Below are 19440 nucleotides of genomic sequence, written 5' to 3'. Positions count from 1 at the left end.
ACTGGTAGCTAGGGGTTCCCAGGTGAGGAGCCAGGTGTGGGAGCAGTAGAGCAATGGACAGCCTGAGGTTGGAGTGACCCTCTGCTGGCAGCTGGCTCCACCCCTCTTCCACACTCTGGCATGTAGGCTAACTGATCCAGACTCTACACTGGTTCTGGTCCCTCCCACCAGGCCCTTCGTTCCTTATGTCCCCATGTTTCTCTTCCTCTCTGCGTCTTGGCACTTTTCTTTTGTTCAAAGTTTTCTGTAAATTTTCTTTCTTTTTTTTTTTTTTTTATAAATTAATTTGCTTTCAGTTCTATCTTGTGGATGCCTGTGTGTTCTCTTTCTGTCACTGTCAGACAGAGTGATGAGCTGGGGACAGCAATCCTGAATCCCTTCACCTGGGCTGGCGGGATGGCAAGCCATGGGGCCTCCATTGCTGTGCCTCCTGCCTCCAAAGGCTTCAGGCAGCACAGCTGTCAGGGCTGGGGACTCCTACAAGAGCCTGTGAATAGCCAGCATTTCTCCACTTGGAAGGACATCTCCACAATGGGGCTATTTTGTATTTTTATCCTGTCAAACGCTGACTTCATTCCTTCCCTTATTAGGGAGAGGGAAGACAGTCCCTCACGTACTTGTTAGTACCGGCCCCTCGCTGTGTCACGTGCCAGACTGGCTGAGGCAGTGCTAATATGGCTTGGCTGTAGCTCTAATAAACATTCCCAGGCTCCCTCACAGAAGGCCTCAGTGCTTGGGCCGGCAGGGGCTGGACCGAAGGAGCTAGTGTGGGGTGACCACAGCCCGGGCTGGTAGGGATCTACAGCGTTCATCTGCCCCAGCGGATAGCCTTGCAGCACGGATGACTGCAGCTGGCATCTCTGCAGAGACAAACTGGCCACCATAGGCCACTCCCAGCCCATCCCCAGGCTAGGACTGTCTCAGGGAGAGGTCACCTTCTCACCTCTACCTTTCATTCTGTTGCGAAGGAAACAGGAACCAAGTTGGGGCCACAAAGAGCAAGTTTATTTAGTGCCTGCTGGCAGCAGGCATTACCCAGGAGGCGAGCTCGAGAGGTGCTGTGAGCAGGGAGCCTGATAAGTCTCACACGGGGAAAGGCACGGGCTCTGGTGGCCCGGGGATGTCTTCAGCCATTCAGCACCATACGGACAAGCTCTGTGGACAGAAATAGCGGGGTGAGCCGGGGAGAGCGGCAGGGGAGGGGTGCGCCTAGGGCCAGGAGACTGGGAGACTGCCAAGGTAGCACTAGAATGATCTTGTCCATAGCAACCAACCTTGGGGGTGGTTTGCAGCAGAGCCACCTCTAGTCTAACCAGGTCTCTGTCCCTAGCTCCCCTCCCCTCTGGCTGTTAGTCCCCCAGCCCGCCCTGAGCAGCAAGAACACAGCAGATGCAGAGAAGTTGTCGACTACCCCCACAGCTACTGTCAGCCACTGGCAGGAGGAAGGAACCAAGTTCTGGGTTAGGTACCTCCAAGCTGCCCAGCATGGGGAAGGGGAAGAGGACAATTAAGCTGTAGCAACAGCAGGACAGGCAGCTTGCCCCTCAGGTACCAATTACCTTTGCTCTAGGGTCAGAGGGTCACCCTAAAGCAAGACTGGCATTTGGCTGGTGAGAGTTCCCAGACGCCAGCACCCAGGGCCCTAAGCAAAACCTGGAAACCCACTCCAGGAGAGAAGGAAGGAGGTACCATCCCCCAGCTGCCTTCCTCCTCAGGGAGTCCCCCCTCCCTGGTCAGCTCCATGCAGAAGCATGCTGGAAGTCAGATGGTAGTAGGGGCAGGGGCCAGAGAGCACAGGCTGGAAACAGAGAGACACTGGGGTGAATCAACTAGAGGAGAGGCTGGGAGGAGCCGTACCCGCCCCACGGCCCGTCACCCCGACAGGATATGCCTCACAAACGCTGCAGGAAGGAAGAGACATTAATGGTGAAGACAAGACACAGACATGGGGTGACCTGGTCAGGCAGTGGGGGGAACACACATTCATATATGTTATTTCCACTCTCCTCCCTCCCAATCCTCCACATCCTTTTCTGCCATACTCCCCTTGTCCCCCTACCCACATCTCCTGGGCTGGGCTGGGCCCTGCCCTTTGCCTCCTGGCTCCTCCTGGAGCCCAAGTCCAGGGATAAGCAAAGCCCCTGGTGTTATCCCTAGTCTGATGCCTCTCCCTGCCTTGCCCCTTTTGAGAGCCCCAGGCTCACTCTCACCTTCATAGTTGATACAACCATTGCTGTCCTCGTGCCCAGCCACCAGCATCTCTACTTCTTCCTCTGTCATCTTCTCACCTGCCAAGAGAAGGCATATTGTGAATTGGGAGGACAAGTGAGGTCTCAGTGTGGCAGCTCAATTCAAGGACAAGGGCACATAACCTTACCCAGCGTGACAAGGACATGGCGGATTTCGGCACCCATGACAGTGCCATTCCCTTCCTTGTCGAACACCCGGAGGCCTTCAACATAGTCCTCATAGGTTCCCTGGTCCTTGTTCTTGGCCACAGTCTGCAGCATGGGCAGGAAGTGCTCGAAGTCCAGCACCTTCACGTTCATCTCTGTCACAAAGGAAGCGTTAGGAAGGTCACACATGAGCTCAGGACAGGAGGGACCTGTGGGGATCACACTTGGGGCCTGCACTGTGGTGTAGAGGCTAAAGCTGACTCCTGCAGTGCTGGCATCCCATATGGGCACCAGTTCAAGTCCCACTGTTCTGCTTCCCACCCAGCTGCCTACTAATGGCCTGGGAAAAGCAGTTAAGAAGGACACAAGTGTTTGGGGCCCTGTCACCAACAGGAGATCATGAAGAAGTACCTGGTTCCAGCCTGGCCCAGCCCTGGCTATTGTGACCATATGGGAAGTAAACCACTGGATGGAAGATCTCTTAACACTTTCAAATATATAAACTTTATTTAAAAAAAAAATGACTCAGCACAGGCAACTTGGGATTTCCTAACCCATACAAGACTTGTCTGAACTTGGGGCCTCCAGAGAAAACAGGGACACTCTAAAGAGTGGGCCTCCCTTGCCACACTGAGGAACTGTTCTTGAGATGCTCACCGTCACTCTTGGGGTTCCCCAGGACCTTGAGCACCTCGGCGTTGGTGGGGTTCTGGCCCAGGGCCCGCATCACATCCCCACACTGGCTGTACAGGATCTTGCCATCCCCTGTCCGGTCAAACAACTGGAAGGCCTCCTTGAACTCTGGAGATTCAGACCAAAGTCAACACCGGGACTGCGGGGGTTAACCTGCCCTACCTCAACATGATCACGCTGCAGAAACCAGATAGCCACACAGCAAGTCCACTAGGATAGGACGGATCCATGTCTACCTCCCAACTCAACTGTCACACATGGAAATTCAGTCACCTATCCCCCCTCGACGGCCTGCAGACATCCAAGTATACACACACCCTGGGCCAGGGCAGCAGGCCAGTCGGCCTCCACGCTACCCAAACATCACTCGGGGCAGGAATCTGCCACCGCCCAGTCTGGGTCTTGTCCTTATAAGGAAGTGGGAACAGCAGCCTAGGACTAGGGTCATCCCAACCTGCCACTTCCCATCCTACAGAGCCCCTTCAGGGAAGGTAAAGCTACAGTCCTCCCCCTTCCCGTGTCCCCCCATCGTCGGGAAGGAATCGGGTCACAGCCCTTTCCAGTGTCCACAGTTCAAGCTGGGGTGGGGATAGGGAGGGACAGTTATCACAGGAGAAGAAGCAGACGTGATTTAGGGACAGAAAAGAGGCAGGCAGCTTAGTACAACGCCCCCCAAACGGCACACACAGCAGCAGGCAATAGGTGACCAAGTGGTTTCACGTACCCACACCTGAAACTCACCCAGTGCCTGGGGCTCAGATCTAGAGTAGAAGGGGAGGGAGGAAGAAAGTGAGAAGAAAATAGAGAACCCAAAAGAAGGGAGGAGGGAATCCAGGAGTACTCTTCCAGGGGAAGCAGGATGTGGCGAGATCACAGTTTGGGGGCTAGCTGGAGGGGCGTCCCTCTCCCTAGAGGTGAGCTTAGACGGCCAGGGAATGACCTACCTGCGGTCTGGTCCTCGGTGAAGTCGCACTGCTCAAAGAAGAGGTAGCGGTCAGCACCTGAACTCCCATCCCCACCCCCCCCCCCCTCCAAAAGCTTCCATCCCAAGTCCGTAAACTCTTGTTACAGGACGGGGCTCCGCTTTCCACAGCACAGGACCCCAGATTTTCCAACCCCCTTCCGACCTCCCAGGCTCTCAGGTCCCGTAAGCTCTCCACCCCTGCCTTCTCCTGGTTCTCTACCCCTGGCTGCCCGCCTCGCCCCAAACCCCACTCTTTTCCCTGGCCCCGGGCCCCACCATCTTGACCGCTCAGCTCTGCGGGTTTCCTTCCTGCAGTAATGGCTCCGGCTCCAGGCCCAACCCTAGTGTTAGAACGCCCCGATTACGTCACCCCGGCCGAGCAGCCAATGGGCGCCCTGGCCTGGGCTCTGGCAGTCGGATTACTTCATTAGTAATGAGGCGGGCGGAGCCCCGCGGCGCGCGCTCCCGGCAGCCCCACCTGGGCTCCCAGAACACTTCAGGGCGCGGGTTGGGGCGCAGGGGGTCCACTTCTGTCAACCCCCGGGATACCCGAGGATGTGGCCTGTGGGAAGAGGGGGAAGGCCCCGCTGCCCTCCACCCCTGGAAGTAAACAAGAGTCTGAGACCGAGGAAGGAACCGAGACTTTATTTGGAAACAATAGGCGGCCTCCTAGTGGCAGAAACGGGCTTCCTCTTGCCGGGGTGCGTGGGTAGTAGGGAGGGCATCACTGGCCTCCACTGGATCTGTGCGTGTGGTGGGGGCAACGAAAGTTTCAAGGCCTGGCGACTGGCCGGGGAGGAAGGTGGCTGAGGCGTGGGGCGGGGGGTCGCACGGCCCTACCTGTTGAGCTCAGACACTGAGGATGTGCTTCAGGAAGGCTGTGGAGAGAGGATGCAGGAGGGGCTTCGGACCCAGGCCCGCGGGTCACCGCAGGACTCTAGGTCTAAACAGGCTGTGCCCATTCGCCCCTCGAGGTGCCTTTGGGCCTGGTCCCTCACCCTCATAGTTGATGCAGCCGTTGCTGTCCTCATGGCCTGCCAGAACCGTCTCCACCTCCTCCTCAGTCATCTTCTCTCCTGAATCCCAGATAGAGCGTTGGGGCCCTTGCCCTGGTTCCCTCATCACCCCTAGCCACTCTCTTGTTGTTGTTTTATTTTTCCTAAGCCATGCTCTTTTGGATGATACCTCCCCCTGGAGAGACTGTACCTGGAGCCACTCCCCACCAGGAACCCCTTCCAGCCTGTGATAAGGTGAAGCCTCCTGCTTTCCATCACACCTGCTTAACTAAGTGCCTTGCTACCCAGGAAAGCTTTGCCACACCAGGAAACAGAATCCCAGGAGGGCTAATCAGAAAAGCCTACTTCCCCCACCCGGGCTCCTTTTCTCTGCCCTTCCCATTCTGTCCCCAGGGCCCTGCCCTTCTCAGTGCCCTGCCCTTGACCTGCAGGGTGGTATTTTTCCCTGGCTGTATCCTCTCCCCGCTTCCTCCCCACCAAATTCTGGCCCTTGCCTCACCCAGGGTGGTGAGGACATGTCTCAGCTCAGCTCCCATGACCTTGCCGTTGCCCTCCTTGTCAAACACCCGGAGCCCCTCCAGGTAGTCCTCATAAGTGCCTTGGTCCCGATTCTTGGCCACCGCCTGCAGCATGGGCAGGAAAGTCTCAAAGTCCACGCGCCTGGACTTCAGCTCTAGGGAAGTTGGAGAGAGGTGAGGGGACAGGTCAGCATAGCGTCCCTGGGGCCCAACTTCCCCAGCCCTGCCACAGCTTGTCCACCCTGTGCAGTATGCAGTGTTGCCAGGAAGTTGGGCAATTTTTAAAATCCTGAGCTCCACTCCCCAGCATCGTTGGTTGGTTTCCCTACTGATATTTCACTCTCCCAACTGAAACCTGCATTGTTCCAGGGATCCCCTCACCATCATTCTTGGGGTTCCCCAGGACCTTGAGCACCTCGGCGTTGGTGGGGTTCTGGCCCAGGGCCCGCATCACATCCCCACATTGGCTGTACAGGATTTTGCCATCACCTACACGGTCAAACAGCTCAAAGGCCTCCTTGAACTCTGAGAGAGAGAAATGGGGTCACTACAGACCAGGGGGTAAGGTGTGGTGGGTTCCCATCATTCCCACACAGGGGCAGGCTAGGAAACTCGGCACTGGACTTGGGAAGCAGGAGGAAGTAGGAGGTTTCAAGGTCAGGGTCTGAGTGAGGGGATTAGAAAGGGGATCTGACCAGGACCTCGGGTTGGACAGTCAGAGAACCAGCATCCCCTCACCCTCCAGCTGGTCCTTGTTAAACTCGATCTGTGGAGAAAGAGCAGGTGAGGAGAGATGACAAGGCTTAGTCCATCCCTCTGGAGCCTCCCCACCACCACCAACTGGCAGCCACTTCTAGCGGGGGGAGGCAGGGAGCCCAAAGGGACCAGGCTGGCAGCCCAGCCACCTCTGTCCCATTCCCAGCTTTGGGCCTTGGGAGAATCCCAAGTGCAGGAATTACAGGGGGGAGGGTTTCCTGGGAACAGGGTTAATCCCATGCCACCTGTTCCTCTCCCTCCACTGCCCTGAGCCCTGAATCTCTCACATAACTGGGGGCTGAACAAAGGCTAAATTTACCCCTGGCCCCCAGCTGTGATTGTCTAACAAGCCTGTCCTCTTTGGCCTCCCCTCCTGGGGTGCAGAGCAGCCGCCTTCTGAGCTCAGCAGGCCAGGGGCTAGGGACTAGGGGCCAGGAGCAGCTTTCTCCCTTCACCTTGAACCTGCTGTGTTCAGAACCCAGGTGTGTCATCCCTGCTTCCAGCAACAAGTATTTGTATATTATGCACACACATGCACGCACATGCTTAGGTTTCAGGAGACAGCAGCAGACAGCAGCAGAAGGATGAGCCGTAGTACTTCCCAACAGGGCATACAGGGAAAACTCCCCCAATTTCATCCCAGCACTCATTACATCCCTTCTAGACACCCCTACGTCTCCGTCCCCAAGGGATGTATCATCCCACCATGGAACCACCGCCTCCAAATTCTATCTTCATTTTCCAGGGACTCACCACCACTTTGGAGAGATCCACTGGGGGCTCCCGGACTTTCTCAGGGGCTGACGGCGCAGCAGCAGGCTCAGCCTTGGCTTTGGCTGGCAGAGCTGCTGCTGCTGGTGCTGCTGCTGCTGGCTTGGGAGCCGGTTTGGGGGCAGCAGGCGCTGAAGGTTTCTTCACGGGAACATCTTTCTTGGGAGGCATGATGTCGGGCAGCCAGAGGACAGTGTGCAGATGGAGGCACCCATCTCTGTTTAAATAGCCAGGGAGTCTGGGATGTCAAGGGGCGGGGGCGGGGGCATAGAGCCAGTTGGCGGGGGCAGGGATGAGGTGGAGGAGAGATCTGCCCGCCCCCGCTCCCCTGGCCTCCGACGGTGGTTCTGGACACCAGCCCCAAGGTTTTCTTCCTTGGATGACCCTGCCCCAGGCGCCTGCGGAAACAATGTTGGCTGTGGGAGTAGGGAGAGGAAGGACTGCCCAGTTAACATCCCAGGCGAGGATGGGACATTGAGACAGGAGTAAAGATTGGAGGGGCAGGGGAGCCTAGGATGAGCTGAGGTAAGTTAAGGTAGGCTCTGGGTGGAAGATGTAAAAAATCAGGCAGTCTCCTTCTCCCCGATCCACCCGCCCCCATACTCTCGTCTGGTCCTGGGCTAGTCATGGCGATAGTTGACTGCACTTTCCCATAGCCCCTAATATGTATGGCCTCTGGATCCCCAGTCACCCCAGAATTGGGCATCATTTTCAGAGAGAACAGTAACAGAACAGGGAGGTGGACAGGCCCACTGCTTTAGGGATAGGGGGGCAAGATTGGCTTTACATCCATCACCCATTCTTCCGTGGAAGAGACCTCTTTTTTTTTTTTTTCTTCCCACAAACCGGTGAACATTCAAATCAGATAAAAGGCAAGGCACTGGCTGACTCGCAGGGCCTTCCCTGGTACCTGGTGGGGGAAAGGCCTCTGTTCTGGGAGACAAAGAGCGTACAATTCTCTTAATCCAAAAGGATGTAAGAGTGCCTATGGGTGCCCCCAAGTTGCTCACCCCCATAATCCAAGAATAATAAAAACCCCGGCTTAGGGTTGCCAGGTCACAGAGCTCACTGGAGGCGCTGGGGAAGGGTTGTGGGGAGCTGGGGGTGTTTGAGAAGGGGAGGGATTGCTGGATACTTTTGTTCTTGGGGGACATAAGAACAGGATTTAAGTAGGCTTCTTAAAGGAAGACAATAATTCCATTGAGGCCCAGGGTTTCAGAGATGCTGGGTCTCCTCCCATTTGCAAAAGCGCGACTGAATCTCATTACAGCAAACTGTCCTATTTTGGGGGAAGAAAATAAGGAATCCTTTCTCCCGAGAGCAAAACAGCCATCGTACACATACACCCATACACCTCACCCTTAAAGGAAAAAGGCCCTCCCCAGTCTCCCCGCAAAAAACTCACCCTGCAGGGTCCGGGTGAGGGACGGGGGCGGGGCTGCACACCCCCCCAGCGCTGAAGGGTTAATTCGGGGGGGTTGCGCGGAGCATTCTGGGAGTTGTAGTCCCGGGCGCCGGCGCGCGCGGGCTCCCGGGTAAACGCCGCGCGCGCCGTCTGCGGGTGGTTGGTGACTCTGGCGCCGTGTGTCCCGGAACTGAAAGAGGCGGCGCTTGGCAGTCCCCACCCCTCGCCCGACGCTACCCAGTCCCGGTAAGTGGCCCTTGGAACCTGGACAGTGCGCGTGCTGTTTAGAGGACCCGGAACCCGGGTCGCGGGTGGCGAGAAGGCCGGAGCTGCCGTGGGCCGCGCCGAGTGCCATGGAGGCCGCCGACTCTTGAGAATGTGCTGGAAATCAGGCCAAGGAGTTGCCGGGCGCCTTGGTGTGTGTTTTGAAATGAGCTGGTCACTGACGTCCATGTTGCCAGGGACGGTGAAGCCAGGTCACCTGGTGAGGCCTCCCGAAGCCGGCAGCCCTTGGAGCTGCAGAGAGGGCTCCGTGGATCCTAGGAGACAGCCAGACACACGCAGCCCTGGGTGCCGGGGCCGGCCAGCGTCCGCGTTGGGAGGGCTGGTGCGAGTGGACCCTTTTGGGCAGTGAGGGATGCAAGTGTCCCGGGGAAGCTCGGAAGAGATGGAGAGAGCTGCGGGGTGACCGGGTTGGTGGTTCCATGCAGTGATCCCGCAACCCTCAGTTCTCCTGCATCAGAAAGGGTTAAATAAATGTCTTTTTTTTTTTCCTAATACGGTGGCTCCTGCAGGCGGGAGTGCTGCAGAGTGTCAAATCAGTGTCCTTTCATCTTCCCAATATCTGAAGTACAGGATGTTTCCCTCATTAGAAAGTTTCCTTGTTTTTTACATAAGTATTTATTTATTTCTATCAGAAAGGTAGATATACAGAGAGGACGAGACAGAGAAGATGATCTTCCTTCAGATGACTCACTCCCCAAGTAGCTGCAATGGCCGGTGCTATGCGGATCCAAAGCCAGGAGCCAGGAACTTCTTCCAGGTCTCCCACACAGGTGCAGGGACCCAAGGCTTTGGTTTTTGGGCTTTTGGGCTGTCTAACTGCTTTCCCAGGCCACAAGCGGGGAGCTGGATGGGTGCCCATATGAGATCCTGGTGTGTTCAAGGTGAGGACTTTAGCCACTAAGCTATCGCGCAGGCTTGGTTTTGTTTTTAATTTGAGAGAGACCAGGTTCCTATCTATGGGTTCACACCCCAGAATGTTCCCAACAGCCAGAGCTGGGTCAGGGCTGAGGCCAAGGACTGGGAACTCAATCCAGGTCTCGTGTGGGAAACAAAAGCCCAAATAATTGAGCTGCCTTGGCTGCCTCTCAGGGCCCAGGACTATGGGGAAGCTCTAGGTCAGACAGGGGTGTCTGTTCCCTGACTCTCATGCTGGTTGGCAGGCCAGGATCACAGCTGGGAGGTAGAAACTTAGTCTCTTGAGTGGGTAAGATTGCCTCCCTAGGTCTAACCAGAAGCTAGAATCAAGATCTGGCTCAATGGATAAATCCTCATGGGCAAGCACCGTGATCCCTCATGGGGGCTGCTCATGTCCTGGCTGTTATGCTTCCCATCCAGCTCCCTGCTTGTGGCCTAGGACAGAGTTCAGGACGGCACAAAGCCTTGGGACCCTGCAACCGTGTGGGGGACCTGGAGGAGATTCCTGGCTCCTGGCTTCAGATCGGCGCAGCACGGGCCATTTCAGTCACTTGGGGAGTGAACCATCAGACGGAAGATCTTCCTCTCTGTCTCTCCCCCTCTCTGTATATGTGACTTTGCAATAAAAATAAATAAATCTTTAAAAAAAAGCACAGATTCTAATGTGGTTCACAAGCATCCTAGAAATAAAATCCAGAATACTTTTGTTTGAAGTTGACATTGGAGAGTTTTTTGCAGCGGCTACAGGTGTAAATTCTCCATGCAGCAGCATCAAGCAGTGTCGTGGGCAGATAGTTGAAGGCATTTACAGATTGATTAAAATAGTTTGACGGGATTATGCTTTTGAGCTCCAGTTGCTTCAGGAAAACACAGTGTTCCATAGCCTAACAACACTTGTAAAATGCGTTTAGAACTAGTGCTGTTGCATTTAGTTTTACTCAAATAACAATGGACAATCACATTTGGAGGCTAAATCGTAATTTAGTATTGTATAAATCCATTTTGGTGTTGTAATATTGGTTCCATGCTTTGTCTTCCACTTGTCTACTGATCAACGAAATTTACTTCCACAGATGTGAAGAGTAGGCCAGGACAGAATGCATGTGACGCTCCAATGTGGGATGCTAGCTTACCGTCTGTACGAAGTCTTTTATAACACAAACTGAGCTGAATATGTCATGTGTGTGGATGACCTGTGACAAATGGCTGTCTCACTCTTCCCCCATCTTACATGTGATTCATATGTTGAAAACCGTAACTTTTAAGTAGGAGCAGCACATCTCCAGAGGAAAAAAAGATTTAAAACCCAATAGGGTAGTTACTGGGATCACATAGCAGTGTGGCTGTTTAGTCGATTCAACAGCTAGGTTCATTTTGGGTAGCTTAACAATCTCTTTCAGCTTTAGCTAGTGTGGTAAAATGGATGATAGGATAGCTATAGAGAGCACAGTTTCCTAAATAAACCTTTTTTAAAGATTAATTTTATTTGTATTGCAAAGTCAGATATACAGAGAGGGGGAGAGACAGAGAGGAAGATCTTCCATCTGATGGTTCACTCCCCAAGTGACTGAAATAGCCCGTGCTACGCCGATCTGAAGCCAGGAGCCGGGACCTTCCTCCAGGTCTCCTACACGGGTGCAGGGTTCCAAAGGGACCCAAGGCTTTGTGCCGTCCTGTACTGCTTTCCCAGACCACAAGCAGGGAGCTGGATGGGAAGTGGGGCTTACGGGGTTAGAACCGGCGACCATATGGGATGCTGGTACCTTCAAAGTGGGGACATTAGTTGTTAGGCCACCATGCCGGGACCTTGGCATTTTTTTTTTTTAATTTATTTATTTTTGTTGAAAAGTCAAGTCAATTATGGAGAGGAGACACAAGGAGACCTTCCATCCTCTGATTGACTCCCCAAGTGGCCACAAGGAACAGAGATGCGCCAATTTGAAGCCAGGAACCTGGAGCCTCTTCTGTGTCTCCCACACAGGTGCAGGGTGCCAAGGTTTTGGGCCGTCCTCTACTGATTTCCCAGGCCACAAGCAGGGAGCTGAATGGGAAGCAGGGCCACCGGGATTAAAACCAGCACCCATATGGGATCCTGGTGTATTCACGGTGAGGACTTTAGCCTCTAGGCTACCTGGCCAGGCCCTCCTCTGATATTTTGATCATAAAGTGGTACTCTTGGTGACAGTACAAAGACTGATAATGACAAGGAAGTTTTGTGTTGCAAAGATACATTGTAAAATCTGGCCCCAGACATTTTTTTTTAAAAGATTTATTTATTATTACAAAATCAGATAGAGAGGAGGAGAGACAGAGAGGAAGATCTTCCATTCGATGATTCACTCCCCAAGTGAGCCGCAACGGCTGATGCTGCACCAATCCGAAGCCGGGAACCAGGAACCTCTTCCAGGTCTCCCACACGGGTGCAGTGTCCCAATGCATTGGGCCGTCCTCGACTGCTTTCCCAGGCCACAAGCAGGGAGCTGGTTGGGAAGCAGAGCTGCTGGGATTAGAACCAGCGCTCATATGGGATCCCGGGGCATTCAATGCGAGGACTTTAGCCGCTAAGCCACGGCGCTAGGCCCCTTTTTTTTTTTTTTTTTTTAATTAGTTTATTTTTATTGCAAAGTCAGATACACAGAGAGGAGGAGAGACAGAGAGGAAGATCTTCCCTCCAGTGATTCACTCCCCAAGTTACTGAAACGGCTGATGCTACACTGATCCGAAGCCAGGAGCCAGGAACCAACTCCATGTCTCCCATGCAGGTGCTGGGTCCCAAAGCATTGGGCCATCTTCGACTGCTTTCCCAGGCCACAAGCAGGGAGCTGGATGGGAAGTGAAGCTTTTGGGATTAGAACCAGTGCCCATATGGAATCCCGGCATGTTCAAGGCGAGGACTTTAGCCACTAGGCCATCGCCTCTGGCACCAGACATGTTTAAAAAGTCATTTAATTGGACCTGGTGCAGTGTCCTAGTGACTGTGGACATGGAGCTGAGACTCTGCCCTGAGTCCTCTGAAACATGACAGGGACATCCTACGACATGTCTTAACCCTGACACCAAATGCCTATCCCCACCTCCAGTCATTTTTTTTTTTAGGGCACACATGTGGAATGCTAGTTTCCCAGGCATAGCCTTAACTTGCAATGCCACAATGTTGGCCCCACTCCATCATTTAAACACTTTTATTAGTTATAAGATTTAAACAGAAAATAGCGGTAGGCTCTGTATGTAGCCTAGTGAGTAAAGCTACTCTCTCCCCCATATGGGCAGTGACTGGAGTCCCAGCTGCCCCAGTTTTGATCAGCTCCCTCTAATATGCCTGGGAAAGCAGCAGAGGATGGCCCAAGTGCTTGGACCCCTCACACGTATGGGAGACCTAAAAGAAGCTCCTGGCTTGAGACTGACTGGTCCAGCTCAAGGCCCTGTGACCATTTGAGTCAGTTGATGGAAGATTCCTGTCTCTGTAAATCTGCCTTTCAAATGAATAAGTAAACCTTAAAACACACACAGAGAACAATAAGCTTGATTTTTCTTCGTGATTTATTTTTACTAGAAAAGCAGATACAGAGAGAAGAGACAGAAAGATCTTCCATCTGCTGGTTCATTCCCCAAGTGGCCACAATGGTGGAGCTAAGCCAGTCCAAACCCAGGAGCTTCTTCCGGGTCTCCCATGCAGGTGCAGGGTCTCAAGGCTTTGGACTGTCCTCGACTGCTTTCCCAGGCCACGAGCAGGGAGCTGGATGGGAAGTGGAGCAGCAGGGATTCAAACCAGCATCTATATGGGATCCTGGCGCATACAAGGCGAGAATTTAGCTTTTAGGCTTTTGTGCTGTGCCCAGGAAAATAAGTTTTAAAGAAAGTAGTGCTAGTTTCCATTTTGCAGTGTTCTAAAACTGGTTCACTGACTTGGCTGTTCTCCAGTTTCTTGAGAGCTTTATAAACTGACTTCCAGACTGTGCCCTCCAGGTTCTGCAGTCAGATGCTCCGCCACTGAGCTATTCCCCCTCTGCTTGCCAAGATTCCGGCTCGAGGTCTGGATTAGGGCCTAACAACCTTTCTGAAATATTTGCAGCCTACTGGCAAGTACAGAGAGTAAACTGCCAAACAAACAGGTAACCACAGCTTTATTTTTAACTATTTTAAAAGATTTATTTTATTTTTTGGAAAAACAGATTTATAGAGAGAAGGAGATACAGAGAAAAAGATCTTCTGTCCACTGGTTCACTCCACAAGAAGCCTCAGTGGTTGGATATGCACTAATACAAAACCAGGAGCCAGGAACTTCTGGGTCTCTCATGTGAGTGCAGCATCCCAAGCCTTTGGGCCATCCTCCACTGCATTCCCAGGCCATAAGTAGGAAATTGGATGGGAAGTGGAGCATCTGGGACATGAACTGATGCCCACGTGGGATGTTGAGCCTTGACTGGCACCATCTCCCTACGTCCCCCTTCCCCCCGGTTTTTTTTTTTTTTGGTAAACAGGTTAATGGTTCTTGGAATGGAGGGTTGAAGGGTAGTGAGGTGAAGATCATTGGATTGGAGGAGAATGTTCCTAAGGAGTTGAAAGTAACAAAAATCTCTCTGGGACAAGAACTGGAGACAAATGGCATGCCAGCACCACAGAGTAGAGGATTAGCTTGCTACACTACTGTACTGGCCCATCCCCTTTACATTTTGTTAACCAGAGGTAGGCCTGAGTTCTGCCAAGTTGCAGTGAAAGCTGCAAGAGTGAGTGTGTAGCAGGGAGGGTGGTGTTTAACTGCCTGATTGCCTAGGACTGCTCTGCTGCCTCTGGGAACACCCTGAGGGGGTGTGGAGGGAAGAGGGGAAATGGCTGTTGGGAGAGAGACCACACCCAGTTAACTACAGCACATGGTTTGGTCCAATAAAGCCGCATCCCAAGAGGGTAGTATAGCACACATCAGTGACATGGTGCCTATATGCAGCCAGAACTGCATGTTTGTGTGTTGCAAGGCGTCGGGGGTGGGGAGGTGGGTGTTGGTGGCAAAGGTCAGCTGTTCTAATAACCAATAACAGAAACATGTTTCATGTGTGAGACCACTGACCCTTAATTTGTTTAATCTTTGTATTGGTAAGCGCAACAATGTCTGATGGTGCTTGTCTTTACTTCACGTATAGGTGATTATCAATCTGCTGGTTCACTTCCCAAGTGCCAGCAATTGCTGGAGCTGAGTTGATCCGAAGCCAGGAGCCAAGAGCTTCCTCCTGGTCTCCCACATGGGTGCAGGTTCCCAAGGCTTTCAGCCGTCCTCGACTGCTTTCCCAGGCCACAGGCATGGAGCTGGATGGGAAGTGGGGCCCCTGGGACACAAACCAGTGCCCATATGGGATCCTGGAACGTCAAGGCAAGGGCTTTAGCCACTAGGCTACTGTGCTGGGCCCTTTCTCCCCCCCCTTTTTTTAAAAGATTTATTTTATTTTTATTAGAAAGTCAGATATACAGAGAGGAGGAGAGACAGAGAGGAAGATCTTCCATTGGATGATTCACTCCCCAAGTGAGGAATTTAGCCACTAGGCCACGCCACCAGGCCCTCTCCTCCCTTTGGTATCCTGAAGTTGAAAAAGTCAGGAAAGAGAAACTTCTGTGGTGGGAGAATGGATGCCCTGTTATCTAGTTTTCTGGAAATGTAATTGCTTAATGTGATAAACTAGGTCAAATGTGTTTCTTAAAATGGAACACAGCAGAATTCCTGGTTGTTTGTTTGAAGGCGACAGGCCATGGGCTATATGCCTGATATCTAATGGTTGGGCAGAGTTCCTCTACTCTGTGTGACTTATTTATTTGCATGAAAAGCAGAGCGGTGGGTCTGGTGCAATAACCTAGTGACTAAATCCTCACTTTGCATGTGCCGGAATTCCATATGGGTGCCAGTTCGTATCCCGGCTGCTCCATTTCCCTTCCATCTACCTCCCTGTGGCCTGGGAAAGCAATAGAGGATGGCCCAAAGGCTGGGGCCCTGCATCTACATGGGAGACAAGGCAGAAGCTCCTGGCTCCTGGCTTCGGATCAGCTCAGCTCCAGCATTTGTGGCTGCTTGGGGTGTGAACCAGCAGACAGATCTTTCTCTCTGTTTTTTTCTTTTCTTTGTAAATCTGACTTTCTGACTAAGAAATAAATAAATAATTTTTTAAAAAGGGGTCTGATGCGGTAGCCTAGTGGCTCATTGCACGCACTGGAATCCCGTATGGACACTGGTTCTAATCTCAGCAGCCCTGCTTCCCATCCAGCTCCCTGTTTGTGGCCTGGGAGAGCAGTCAAGGACAACCCAAGGCCTTGGGACTCTGTACTCACGTGGGAGAACCAGGAGAAGCTCCTGGCTCCAGGCTTCCGATCAGCTCAGCTCTTGCCTTTGTGGTGGCTGCTTGGAGAGTGAATCAGTGGACAGAAGATCTTCCTCTCTGTATCTCCTCCTCTTTGTATATCTGGCTTTCCAATAAAAATAAATTGAAAGAACAAACAGAGTGGTAGGGTCGGGGAGGAGGGGTGGGTGAGACAGATGTTTCTACTGATACACCCCTTAAATGTCTGCAACAGCCAGGGCCAGGAACTCCATCCGGGGTCATGTGGGTGTCAGAACCCAACTACTTAGTCTTCTAATGCCTCCATGGATGTAGTAATGGGAATTTAGATGGGAGGCAGAGTAGCTGGGACTCGAACTGGCACACCAGTATGAGATGTGGGCGTCCTGAGCAGTGACTTAATTTACCACACCACAAATTCTACCCAGTCCTGTGGTTTTATTTTTATTTATTTATCTATTTTGTAGTTTCGCCCTAAGATTCTGGAAGAGTAAAGTTAGGCAGTGGCATCTGATACTTGTTAAGATTTATTTATCTGAGGGCCCGGCAGCGTGGCCTAGCAGCTAGAGTCCTCTCCTTGAATGCGCCAGGATCCCATATGGGCGCCGGTTCTAATCCCGGTAAATCCACTTCCCATCCAGCTCCCTGCTTGTGGCCTGGGAAAGCAGTCGAGGACGGCCCAAAGCCTTGGGTCCCTGCACCTGTGTGGGAGACCTGGAAAGAAGTTCCTGGCTCCTGGCTCCGGATTGGCACAGCACCGGCCATTGCGGTCACTTGGGGAATGAATCATCAAATGGAAGATCTTCCTCTCTGTCTCTCCTCCTCTCTGTATGTCTGACTCTGCAATACAAATAAAATTAATCTTTAAAAAAAGATTTATTTATTTGAAAGGCAAAGCTACAGAAAGAGGGAGAGTCAGAGAGAGCTCTTCCGTGTACTGGTCTACTTCTTAGATGGCTACAACAGCCAGGCCTGTGTCAGGGTGAAGGCAGGAGCCCGCAGTTCTGCCAGATTTCCCTTGTGGGTGCAGGGGCCCAAGCACCTGGGCCCCCCTCCACTGCTTTACCCCAATATGTTGTTGTGTCCAGTGTAAGCCTCTCTCCAGGACGTGAACACCAGACTGCTCTGTAAAGCAGCAAAGTTTATTGAGGCGCCAGGTAAACAGCCCAGTGGGCTGGGGTCAGCTCTCCTTTCCTTTGGAGAGTGACCCCAAGGTGAGGGTCACAAGGATTTCTATAGAAAGAGTGAGTTATGCAGCTATGAGAACCAGGTGAGCTGGAGAGCCACAGGAGGCAGTTATAGGAACAATGGGTGAGTAAATCACAGTATTGATTCCTGGAACAGAGGGTTGCTGGCAGGGCATGTTACTCCTTGCGATCTGACCAAAAAGCAGGAAACTGGCAAAGCATTTTGTACAGAAGCATAAGGAACAGGCTAGCCGGCTTATGCAGGCCTGAATCAAAATGACTCCAATTTGTGACCAGATTTAACAACATTAGCAGGTGGAGAGACTGGAAGTAGAGCAGCTGGGATGTGAGCCAGTGCCCATGTGGGATGCTAGCAGTGCAGGCCGTAGGTGGTGTTTGGCACAGTGGTTAAGACCCCACTTTGGACACCTGCATTCACTATCAGAGCCTGGACTAGAGTCCTGGTTTTACTTTTTTTTTTTTTTTAAAGATTAGTTTTTGGGCCCAGCAGCGTGGTCTAGTGGCTGGAGTCCTCGCCTTGAACACGCCGGGATCCCATATGGGCGCCGGTTCTAATCCCAGCAACTCCACCTCCCATCCAGCTCCCTGCTTGTGGCCTGGGAAAGCAGTTGAGACGGCCCAAAGCCTTGGGTCCCTGCACCTGTGTGGGAGACCTGGCGTTGGTTCCTGGCTCCCGGCTTTGGATTGGCACAGCACCAGCGATTGTGGTCACTTGGGGAGTGACTCATCAGACGGAAGATCTTCCTCTCTGTCTCTCCTCCTCTCTATATGTCTGACTTTCCAATAAAAAATAAATCTTTTTTAAAAATTAATTTTATTTTTATTGGAAAGGCAGATTTACAGAGAAGGAGACACAGAAAGACACAGAAAGATCTTCTGTCTGCTGGTTCATTCCCCAGGTGGCCACAATGGCCTAACTGAACTGACCTGAAGCCAGGAACCAGGAGCTTCTTCTGGGTTTAAGTGGGTGCAAGGTCCTAAGGTGTTGTGCCATCCTATACTGTTCCCCAGGTCACAAGCAGGGAACCAGATAGGAGGTGGAGCAACCAGGACACAAACAGGTGCTCATATAGGATCCCTGTGTGTAAGGCGAGGATTTAGCCACTAGGCTATCACGCCCAGGCCCCTGGTTTTACTTTCAGTTTCAGCTACTTGATAGGTTGTGCTCCATGCCCCACCCCACTGGCTTAAGTGGTTGGCAGTATTATGAGCCCTGGATGGAGTTGCTGGCACCTGGCTTTGGTCTGGCCCAGCCCCAGATGTTGCAGACACTTGGGAAGTGAACCTGTGGATAGATTTATTATTATTATTTTTATTGGAAAGTCAGAGTACTTGTGATTAAGTCCTGCCTATTCTTCCTATCTTTCTAATACACTTGGTTGGCTGCACACAATGACCTAAGGACTTGGGTCCCTTCCTCCCCCATGGGAGACTGATATCCAGGCTCCTGGCTTCAGCCTGGCTCAACCCAGATGTGGGCATTTGGGGGCTGAACCAGTGGATGGAAGATTTGTCTCTCCCTGTCACCCTGCCTTTCCAACACATACATATCTTTTAAAAATTTTTGTAAAAGCTGGGCAATATTTTTTTTAAGGATTTATTTATTTTTATTACAAAGTCAGACATACAGAGAGGAGGAGAGACAGAGAGGAAGATCTTCCGTCTGATGATTCACTCCCCAAGTGACCACAACAGCTGGTGCTGCGCCGATCCGAAGCCGGGGGCCAGGAACTTCTTCCAGGTCTCCCACGCGGGTGCAGGGACCCAAGGCTTTGGGCCGTCTCAACTGCTTTCCCAGGCCACAAGCATGGAGCTGGATGGGAAGTGGAGCTGCCGGGATTAGAACTGGCGCCCATATGGGATCCCGGTGCGTTCAAGGTGAGGATTTTAGCCACTAGACCACACTGCCAGGCCTGAGCTGGGCAGTATTTTTAAAAAAACCTGAATCTTGGTAACTCGTGGCTCTGAGCTTAGTTCTTTCCCCTTGGTCTCCTGTGTCTGTGAACAGCATCTCGGAATTGATTCTGTAATTCGGGGAAGATGCAGATGCCCCTGGGAGGCTGCCAGGAGAGCCCCCTTGGCTCCCGTCACAGGGACTGGCGTTTGGCAGCAAATTCTGGGTTGAGCTGAGCCTCATTCTGACGGTGAGGACACGTGGCACAGGCTCCTCAGGGAGCAGCTAGCCGCCTGGCC

At 52.5% G+C, this 19440-nt stretch overlaps 2 protein-coding genes across 4 annotated transcripts; both read right to left on the bottom strand.

Moving 5' to 3' along the window:
* Positions 1-983: 983 nt before the first annotated feature.
* Positions 984-4467, bottom strand: MYL6 (myosin light chain 6). Of its 3 annotated transcripts, XM_004589660.4 has the most exons (7): positions 4330-4467; positions 4034-4061; positions 3054-3197; positions 2378-2551; positions 2211-2288; positions 1858-1901; positions 984-1155 (listed from the first exon to the last, which is right to left on the bottom strand). In XM_004589660.4, exons 1-6 carry the CDS (start codon positions 4330-4332, stop codon positions 1873-1875), a joined length of 456 nt encoding a protein of 151 aa, XP_004589717.1. In that variant the 5' UTR covers positions 4333-4467; the 3' UTR covers positions 984-1155; positions 1858-1872. The 3 variants fall into 3 exon arrangements, with proteins under 3 accessions (XP_004589717.1, XP_012783743.1, XP_058529831.1); XM_012928289.3 differs by lacking the exon at positions 1858-1901; XM_058673848.1 differs by lacking the exons at positions 1858-1901; positions 4034-4061; positions 4330-4467 and adding an exon at positions 3831-3850.
* Positions 4468-4875: 408 nt separating this feature from the next.
* MYL6B (myosin light chain 6B) lies at positions 4876-8652 on the bottom strand. The gene is made up of 7 exons (XM_004589657.4): positions 8520-8652; positions 7097-7331; positions 6326-6353; positions 5969-6112; positions 5569-5742; positions 5052-5129; positions 4876-4931 (listed from the first exon to the last, which is right to left on the bottom strand). Exons 2-7 carry the CDS (start codon positions 7283-7285, stop codon positions 4903-4905), a joined length of 642 nt encoding a protein of 213 aa, XP_004589714.2. The 5' UTR covers positions 7286-7331; positions 8520-8652; the 3' UTR covers positions 4876-4902.
* Between the last annotated feature and the right edge of the window lie 10788 nt (positions 8653-19440).

This window comes from Ochotona princeps, chromosome 15, assembly GCF_030435755.1.
Source record: "Ochotona princeps isolate mOchPri1 chromosome 15, mOchPri1.hap1, whole genome shotgun sequence".
Lineage (NCBI taxonomy): Eukaryota > Metazoa > Chordata > Mammalia > Lagomorpha > Ochotonidae > Ochotona > Ochotona princeps.
This window is presented reverse-complemented; position numbering and strand designations above follow the sequence as displayed.